This window comes from Sceloporus undulatus, chromosome 1 (genome assembly GCF_019175285.1).
Source record: "Sceloporus undulatus isolate JIND9_A2432 ecotype Alabama chromosome 1, SceUnd_v1.1, whole genome shotgun sequence".
NCBI classification, from domain to species: Eukaryota; Metazoa; Chordata; class Lepidosauria; order Squamata; family Phrynosomatidae; genus Sceloporus; species Sceloporus undulatus.
Window position 1 is genome coordinate 139,692,697 of NC_056522.1, and position 10,445 is coordinate 139,703,141.

General features: G+C 38.0%; 1 protein-coding gene across 2 annotated transcripts in view; it reads right to left on the reverse strand.

Annotated features, from left to right (window-relative positions):
* The window catches only part of CSMD1 (CUB and Sushi multiple domains 1), a 1,231,469-nt gene that overhangs the window by 275,592 nt on the left and 945,432 nt on the right, over positions 1–10,445 (reverse strand). For both annotated transcript variants that reach the window (XM_042480556.1, XM_042480547.1), the window contains exon 21: positions 5,747–5,935. In XM_042480556.1, coding sequence (XP_042336490.1) covers positions 5,747–5,935 — 189 coding nt within the window. The remainder of the gene's footprint in view (positions 1–5,746; positions 5,936–10,445) is intronic.

Genomic DNA, 10,445 nt, shown 5'->3' on the forward strand with positions numbered 1-10,445 from the left:
GTAAGAGCAACGCAGTGATATTATACTAGCTTTTATCCATCCATCCCAGAGGATGGGGATCACACTGGATGGCTAAACCTTCCCCTACCATGCTTTCTTTTCCTATTGTACTCCTTCACCTAAGTAGGGCTACATCTGCACTGCACAGTTCAATACCACTTTAACTGCCATGGCTCTGTGCTATGGAATTCTGGGAATTGTAGTTTTGTGAGACATTTAGCCTTCTCTATCAGAGAACTCTGGTGCCACAGCAAACTACAGTTCCCAGAATTTCATAGCATTGAGCCATGGCAATTAAAAGTGGTGTCAAGCTGGAGTGTGTCTTATTTATTTAAAATGTGTTATTATTACACAAATTATAGCAGCAAAACACAAACCAAAAATACAAAGAGTCACTTCCTAATCATTTTATGAACTATTATCAATGGTCTTCTAGATCCACTATGGAAGGGGAAGAATAACAACTGTGTTTCTCCAAAAGACTTGTTGTCCATGCGGGGGGTTGCAATTGTCTTTGATGTCTGTGGATATATTCAATAAAAATCTGCCATTCTTCCTGGAATGTTTCCCTGGTTTTATGTCCTTTGCTGATTTTCATTTGAAAGGAAAGTTTTTCAGATAGCCAGTTATCCCATACCTTTGTCCACCAGTCAGCCAAAGATAGATTTCCCATCTTCCAGTTCTTGGCCACTTCCATCCTGGCTGCTGATATCAGAAAGCCAATTAAAGCCCTAAATTTCAACTTACTGTTATTCCTAACATATAAAGATAGCAATAAAGGGACTGGACAGAAGTCAGTATTTTGATGTTTTATATTAGATATAATATTCTGGACCTCTGTCCAAAATCTTTTTATCTTCGGGCATTCTATCCATATATGTAGTCTCTCTCCAGCAGCCAGGTGATGAGGATTTTGTTATTCTAGATAACTGAACTGCTATTTAAAAGGGATTGACTCTAGTCTGTTGACCAGGATCGCTGCCTCTGAATTAGCATAAGAGGTGTTTTAAAACAGTTAAAACCTTATCAACAAAGCCCATCCATTTGAAAAATGCCAAAAAATACCTCCACTCCACTCTGTCAAAGGCCTTCAGAGCAGCTAATGATATGAAAGCCATAGGTGCCTTAGAATGGGTGAAGTGGCAAAGAATATTAAACATTCTCCATATTGAGTTTGCCATAGAGTGGACAGGCATAAACTAAACTTGTTCTGGGTTTATGTAAGTTGATATTCAATTATTTACCATTTTATACATAATGGCTGTAACAATCTTGGCATCTTGGTTTAAAAGGGCTATGGGACGAAATAATTCAACTTCTTTGTCTTTGGGAGATGAATTATTCTTGTTCTATGCCAACTTCCTGGCATTATACCATTTGCTAGTACTCCATTAAATATTTTCAACAAATAAGGAGTCCGTTTGTTGAAAAACACCTTGTAAAATTTCCTTATGAAGCCATCTTGCCCAGGAGCTTTACAAGGCTTCAAACTTTGCATGACTTGTTTCAGTTATTTGAATAAACCTTTGGATAGATTTATTCAAAATGTTGCTCAGTAAGTTTTTTAATTGGTAGGGACTTGAAAAATTCTTCCATGTCAGTCGTTTAGAGGACCTCAGATGTAAATAGGTCCAAATAATATCTAAGGAACTCTTTTAATGTGAAGGTGGGAGCTATGTTCATTTTTCTTGTATTCGTGGTAAGAGAAGGTACCAATGGAATTGTTCCCACTATGGTTTAAACCGGATCATAATCCATGTTTTTTACCCATTTTTACCCATTTAACCCACATCAGAAAGGCGCTGGTAAAATGGGGTGTTTTTTTTGGCTGAATTGGTTTATTTGGAAATAAATCAATTCAGCCCAAGTGGGAACCAGATGGAATCTAATCGGATTCGAATCCACCCTGGTTCCCACTGGCAGTGGCTTCCCTGGCCATGCTCCATTCTCAGTCCTCCTGTTTCTCTTCTTCCACCCCAGCGTGCCTCAGTCCTCCTGGCCTGCCTCTCTCCTTCCACCCCGGCCTCTCCTCTGCCCCTAGTATGGCCAAGAGGATGGAGGGAGACATGGCAGGGAAGACATGGCTATTGCTTCCTGCACCGATTTTTGAAACTGGTGCAAATATAGTGGGAACCACTGTGTTTGCTGAAATGATTTCAGGAATCGGTTCAGGAATTGAATTAAGAGGGAATGAGGCCAGTGTTTCCTCAGCTTTGTGCTTTATAAAACTGAATTATTTCTGCAGTGTGGATGCAACCTACCTAAAAATCTACCTAAATTCCAATCTATTTCATGGTTATATAAAGGCATCCCCTGGTCCTAAGACAGTCCAGGGCACACACACCCCCATACACAAAAGAGAGTTTTGAATGAGTTTTGCTAAAAATCATTGTGGGAGACCCTAGGGGAACAAAATGGGCTACACTTTCCTCATCCCATATGGACTATATTTCTATCATATGGATCTAAAACAAAACAAAAGATCTCATATTAAACCACACATCTAGGTTCCTGATTTAGGGTTTAACCAGCTCACAAATTAAAAAGAATGGGCAGCAGAGGGGATGTAATCTGTGTTGATGTTCCTAAGATGTGAGTAGTTAATAAGGTTTTGCTCATTTTATTCAGTGTAAAACGCTCTTGTATTTTAAATTCCAGTTTATTCTCACAGAATGTAGGATTTTTGTCCTTGCCAAGTAAATTTATAATCTTTTAGCTAAGAGTGCAGTAGTGAGTTGTGAAAAAAACTGCATTAATACTTTCAAGGGGGGGGGGGCACAAGACAAGTATATATTTCACAACAAGAAAAAAGGGAGATATATGGGCTACTAAACATTTTTTTTCTCATTAGCTTTCATAAATAATATAGCTGTTGTATTTATTGTTTTTACTGTTTTTCTATCACACCCATCCTTTAATTTAGGTTGGTGATAACTAAGCATATAAACCTTGTCTTGTGTGCTTTAAGTTGTTTCTGACTTATGATGACACAAAGGCAAACCTATCAAAATGTTATCTTAGCAAATTTCTTCTGCCATCCTCTGAGGCTGAGAGAGTGTGTGATTTGCCCAGGGTTACCCAGTGGGTTTTTATGGCTGAGTGAGAATTCGAACTCTGCTCTTCAGAGTCATAGTTCAATGTTCAAATAACCACACCACACTGGCTCTCCAGCATACAAATACCAGCACATTCTAATTATGAAATTAGATCATTCTGAAACTATTTCTGCAAAGCAATGGTTCATATTTGTTCTGTGGTGCTGTAGATAAAGGCCTGCAAGGCTCTTTAAAAAGTCAAATAGTACAGCGGTCAGAGAATTTATATTCAAAATTGAGAACTCCTGATTTATATCAGAAATTCAAATTAAATGAGTTCTGTCAAGATAAAAGTGCACGTTTATAATGCCTCTTTCATATGTCTGACATTTGGAACAAAACCTTTTGCACAGCCTTGACAGACTTTTTCATTATCTTTTTTAATATAATAGACCACAAATAAACATTTGTGTAGGAATACATAACAATCCATCCAATAAATTTTAGGGCTGAACAATATCAATTTTATAGGTCTAAACAATATTAATTTCCTACATGGAATCAAAAATAGAAAATAGTACAACCAAGAAACCATCATGTACATACTGTCCACATAAAAACAGAAGGAAAAGAAGAAAAGGAAAAGAAAGGGGGGGGGTAGATTTCTACAATATTTGTATGTGTATATGCATGAATTCAAGTTACCTGCTGACTTATGGTGACACCATGGATTTCACAAGTTTTTCTTAGGGGATAAAATTTATGGATTGATTTTTTGCCATCCAAGTGAGCAAAAGGAAATATCTATCAGTCAAATACACAATGAAATCTGGGAGAAATCTATAGAAGAATGTGTAAAAAAATATTTCTTTCAAAACTTTTTGCACCTTAATATATTATATTTCGACACACTCACACATATAGGGGCCTTGGTATCTGATGGAGTTTGGTTCCAGGATGTGCTCCCCCCCCCCCCCCATGGACGGTCAGTTCCCAATAAATACGTAGAGTAGTAAAATGGTGTCCATTATATAAAATCAAGGTTTACTTTTTGGTTTGTTTGTTTTTTAATTCAAGCCATGGATATGAAGGGCCGAAAGTCATGTTAAGCCAGGATTTCTGCCTTATCCTAGTTTGATGTGAATGAACAGCATGCTAGTGCACTCTCCCAGTTTGGTCCTTTTGAGCAAGAGGGTAAAATTTACTAGGAAAGGACAGCACAGCATGATCCCAAAACCCAGTATCATGGTTGTTGCACCAGTACAAGCCAGGATTTTATAAGCAGAGAAAAACTCCTGGAATGTTGCTGATTTACAAGCTTGGCCTGGTTGGGAAGAGCAAATCAGGATCCCAGATCCAGACATTTCATGGTGCAGCAAACTCCCATGGGATCCTGAAGAATGGCTGCATTTGACACCTAGTAGCCCCACAGCTTTGGAAAACTCTCTTTCAGCCACGTTTCCTTGAAAAATTATTCTGCTTTAAAACTGTTCTTTGCTTCTAAAATTAAACTATGACATTTCCTTGGTTTTGTAAATAAGTTGAGGTTTCCTATTCTGATAACGTGCCATCTCAACAGCAAAATATTAGCAGTATAATTAGCACTACTTTATGTTTCCTTCCTTTTCTTCACTGCAGGCAGTATGGCTGTGCTGTAACCAGGACAGAAAAACCATGACGATTTGATTTCTCATGGCTCTCAGTTTCTGTATATACAACACCCATTTTTGTAGCTCTAACCAACTTCCCCTCTGTTCCCCCTCACTTAGAATGCAGTTCAATTTAATGTATGGCTGCAGTGCAGTAGTCTGATTTTCTTTAACTGCCACAGATCTTAATAATACCATGATGAACCTAATGTGAAAACAGTACTTATTAGCGGTTTTAACAATGCTAAATTAATAGAGCTCAATGGAGAAATAAGAAAAAATAACATTTAGCTTATTTGAAAGGTAGTTCAAAATAACTTTCTGGTCATTAAAATGAAATAACAACAACAACAACAACAATAAAGAAGGAATTGCTAAAATTATCAAAAGATTAGAAAATACCCAAGGATGAAAAACGCTCCATAAAATTAGATTCTAAAAAAGCTTATGTGGCATTTCCCCCCTTGTTATTCTCGATGGTGCTACATGATTCCTTTAAACCTATATATCTATGTGTGTGTGTATGGACAGACAGATAGATGTGTGTGTTGGAGCCATTCCACTTTGTTGTCTAGTAGAAAGCAAGTATGTCTCATAGACCAGGGCTCAGGAAAGTATGGTCCACAGCACACAGGTGGCTCTGAAGCCCCACAAAATGGCCAAAGTCAATCAGATTTGGAACTGCACTCCCTTGATAAAACCACCTTCGTTCCCATTTATCATACTCATGGGAAAATAGTGACATACAGTCATTGCCCATTACACCCATGGGACTAATCAGTGTGATCATTTCAGTTAAGATATGGAGTTGCTGCTATGAAACAATAAAAAAATGTGTTAATTTAAGGCTAGGTTAAAAATAATAGTAACTATAAGTACTTTTCAAAACTTCCAAAATTACAAAAAGACGGTAGCAAAATTGCTATACAATGTATAAATGTACTCAATCACTGTGCCAATTGTTTGCCCCCATCCCTTTGGCTTTGCTTGCAACCTCTCCTTTTCCACTCTCATGTCCTAATAACGTCTTGATGAATGAAATGAAAGCATGTGACCACCTACCCACACACCTTGGCAGAGGTGCACTCCATACACGCCGGCCACCACCCAGGCAGGTAAGCTTGTTTGCACCTTCTAAACGATATCCAGGGAAGCAAGAAAATGTCAAGGAATCTCCAACACCAAAATGAAATCCTATTCTTCTGCTGAAGGCTGGGACACCAGGATCATCACAGGGCTCCAGGTCATACTCTTCAGACAACAAAGGGACAGAAAAGTTCAAGTTATTTAACTATGAAATGAGTATTTGATACAAAAATATGTTCTCCCCCCAGCAGATCCTGGGGGGAGTGAAAATGTGTACAAGTTCCAAACCTTTCCACTATATATTTTTTGTCACTTGGAGAGCTCTGCATCAATTAGAGTTATTTATTTATTTATTTTAATAATTAATATCCCACCTTTCTTCAGTAATGGAACGCAAGGTGTCTTAATCTATTAAAAATAATACAGATTAAAAACTACTCAAAAATATCAGTAACAAAGTATTAGTGTAAAAGTTAATTATGCCTTTTCCCTTGTTCTAACCAAATTAAACTGAGATAGAGAATAGAGAAAAGAGCCTTCCCTGAAGATTTTAGAGCTCAAATAAGCTTACATAGGGCCCGTATAGACAGGCCAAAATAAAGCTGCTTTGGGTCACTTTGGAAGTATGCTGTTTAAATGATGCATGTGTCTTAAGAGGCCAGAAGCTGTACCAAAGCCACGCTCCAGTCCTTAGGACGGGCCCATAGAGAGAAGTGGTTATTCTATAAACTGGATTAACATTTAACTTTAATAAAGTTTTCTACAATTTCCTCAGAAAAGACATTGGCTGGCATTTCCATCACCATAAAACCACTTAGAATCACATAAAGGTTAGTGAAGATGTTGTGCAATGCTCATATTCTAAGGAGGAGAGCAGAGATATAGCTATGTCTCTGAGACCATTGTGCAAATGGAACCAGCAGTGTGGCCACTGTACAGCAGTCCCAGTGCACAACATGTTCCAATGCACAATGGGATACACAGCATATTGGGACATGTAAATTGGGACAAGCTATGCATTGTCACAATTTACTAGAATGAGAGTGTATGTCACGGACGTCACTCCACCACTGTAAAGTTACATATCATATTCTCTGATGCAGAATTCTGATGCATTAAATTTACTAGCCCTTTTTCCAAAATCATGTTGCACTGACCACTTCCTGGTCTTCATGTACAGAAAATGTTATGTACAGGTTTTTGTTCAAAGATTTTAGCAATTCCACTTTAAAGTTCCAGTATGTTTTAATGAGTACTATCTGATTATTTATTTTTGTTGGTAGAATCAGACCTCCTCCTCCTTTTTTTAATCAACATGACCTCATTTGCTCAGATTCCCTTCCTGAATATGACATTCAGGTACAGTTATCTGCTCTAATTCTTCTGCAGTGAAGACAGATGCAATTTATTCACTGAATAAATTGAAACTGAGTGGGCTTCAGTTTTAGTCTTACTCTTACCTCCTCCTACCCTTCAGGAAAAAGTGTAAAGATTTACCTTTTTCCCATGTGGTAGATGTGCAGCTGTATGTAGAAATATATTCCTTTTCACATATAGTTTTGTATATCATTATGTTTCAATTGAGACTTTTTACGTATCTTCTTCAAAAAATAATTTGCGTCAGATTCTGGTTTCTCCATAAACTGTTTAAAGGGAATTTGCTTGGCTTCTTGCACTTCCAGGTTTTTTTAAATAATTAAATGTATGTATATTTTGTGCAAGTTTTTTTTTTGGGGGGGGGAAGAAATGTTCAGGTTAAAATGGAAATGGAAGGGAACACACTTACAGGAGGAAAACCAGTGTAAATTTCATGAATTGGGAAGGGGTGATTTGCCAGTTCCATAGCCAAAGCTGCTCCCTCCCTCGCAAGCCTAGAATACTTTTGTCTCCTAGCAAGACACCCAGAACAGCCAGCCAAATCCCTTCACTCTTTGTTCCATGAAATGCCCTTTCATGACACTGATTCAAATGACAGAGCACTGGCTGAAGTGCTTGTCAAGAAGCCAACTGAGGTATCAGCCCCTGGACCAGGGCCAGGACTTGCTATGAGTGAAGTAACATAATTGTGGCATGGCATTCACAAAAGAAGCCAATGCTGCAGCCTAGGAACTGCTATCATGACTTAACAGCTTGCAGGTGCCTACAAAATTCTGATCACCAACACAGAAAAAAAAAAAACTTGGTAGATGCCAATTAAGATGGACACCATATAGGATTATACAATTTTATTTACAATTTTCTAATACTCCTAGCAACAAACTCCTATTTCAACATCAGAAACTTATAAAAATGTAGCTGATCATTCCATGTAAATTAATTTGCATGTGCAGATTCCTCTTACTGCATGCAGAAAGTGGAGTCTTTGAAAGTGAAGTCCAATGTGAAGTCAAAGAAACCCCTGCAGGATATTTTCCCCCTGCAGAGGACTGAAGAATAAACTTGGAAGCACAGTGCCTTTGTAGTCAAAGAAAAATAGGCTTTTATAAAGTAGAATAGTACAAGAAGAGCATACATATAGGGAGGATCAGAAACATAAATGGATTGCTTTGCATGCTTAATGCAGCATTTTCTATTTGTGACATACATTTCCATCACCTCAATCAGTTCATTTTTTGACTGATACCAAAACAAGCTGCTGGTTCAGCTTATATTGAATTGAAAAGCATCCCATTTCAGTAGAGTTCTCATTTTGAAGAATAGTGTTATTCTTCTCTGAAAAACAAAACACTATACCTGGCCTGTATCAGAACCAGCAAAGTTGCCAGCATATGTCCTCCCTGAAGTCTTCCCAGCAGCATCAGGTTAGCTACTACCAGATACAGTGTATTCAGGGAGGTGGGGTGGCATGGGGTGGGTGGGGGCATTTCCCCAAAATAAGAATTCTCTCCCCCCCCCCCAATAAATTTCCACTCATCTCTCAAATTTCTAACATAAAACTTCAGTTGAGCATTTGGAAATACAGTTCGTGAAAAAAAAAAGAAAACATAAGCGTTCTAGGTATGAGTTATTTTCACTCTCTCATTCTTGATGCTAGAAATTTGGAGACCAGAGGAAAATTTTATTAGGACAACCAAATTCTCATTTTGGGTACAATGCCCTCATTGCGTTCCCCCCTTTACTTACATCCATAAGCATAACTGACACAATTTTGAATGTGTGAAGGAGTCTGTCGGGGGAAGAGGAAATCTCACTGGCATTCTATTTATGTAAGCACTTCTGGCAGTGGAAAACCTTAACTAGATGTCATCCGAGGAATAATTTACCGGAGGAGGATGAACCATCATTGTATAAACATATAAAACAATGTTTTGTTTGTTCAACCCCCTAACTGTTAAATGCATCCATCTTGAGAAAAAAGTGTACTATTTGACTCAATAACAGCTTTCTACCTCCTGGCTCATTTTACGTGTGTTGGTCTTTCACTCTTGCTCTTGATAAATTTAGCTTCCATAACAGGGATGATTTTAATCTCAAAGATAACAAGCAATTTTAGCATTTTTCTTGCTGCTGCAAGAATGTTTTCATCAATTTGCCTATTCACAATTCAGGATTTATTCTGTGCAATATTTGCACACAGTTATTCTGCACTGGAAACAACATTTTCTGCAAATGAAACTGCATTTTCTGCACAGAAAATTCCTGACAGCAAGGGCTGTTCAACAGTGGAACACACTGCATTTGTGAGTGATGGAATCTCCTTTCTTGGAGGTCTTTAAACAGAGGCTGGATGGCCATCTGTCGGGGGTGCTTTGATTGTGAGTTCCTGCATGACAGGGGGTTGGACTGGATGGCCCTTGTGGTCTCTTCCAACTCTATGATTCTATAAGAATACATGGAGGAAGTAAAGAGAAAGAAACAGCTTTGCAGCTGTGTTCTTGAAGGCTTTTAAAGTTGAATGCTCCTGACTGTATGCATCCCTCTAGCTGCTAGTGGTCAATATGCTTCAGACACTCAGCTCCTGAGAGATTCTTGAATGTACTTAAGCATTGCATTGGAGAGGAGCAACCTGTGCCAGCTGTTTCTTCTGGCAGTCTCTCCCTCAGACTGGGTGGTAATTTTTTGCAAGGCTAGAGAAGACCTGGCTAAACTTCTATGGGCTGATAAGTTGCCTCTTAGACCACTCTTCCACCACCCCCTCGCTGCACTGGTACAGATCCTTACTGGGTAAGGCTGAGGGGAAGCATGTGCATCATTACATTTTTATACAAATTGACCTGTATACTGAAACATTCTAATTTCTCTAGTTTCATCTCACATGAACTTATCTATGTCCTAAACCCTACGAAAACCTCCTTGTGAGATTTGGGGACAAATGGAAAGACATTGGAGAGAAGGAGAAATTGTTGGGAAAACACAGATCATTCATACATCTCAAAAATGTGTATTAACTTTACACTAAACAGGAATATACATTAAAACTGATTTTAAAAAAGATAAAAGATCTAATTTACAATCAACAGCATTAATGACTAGCAAAGTTGAACAAGGGAGTATAAGTGTTGGAATAAGAAGAGAAATAATATTTGAAAATATTTCAAATATAGTTTTAAAAAATCTATGTTTTATCAATGAAGAGGAAATCCTCCTGAGATAAATCTGGAACTAATGAGAATATTCACAGTTCCAGTGATTTGTTCTGCAGAAAGGTCATGTGTGGTTTGCATAGAAAATACTA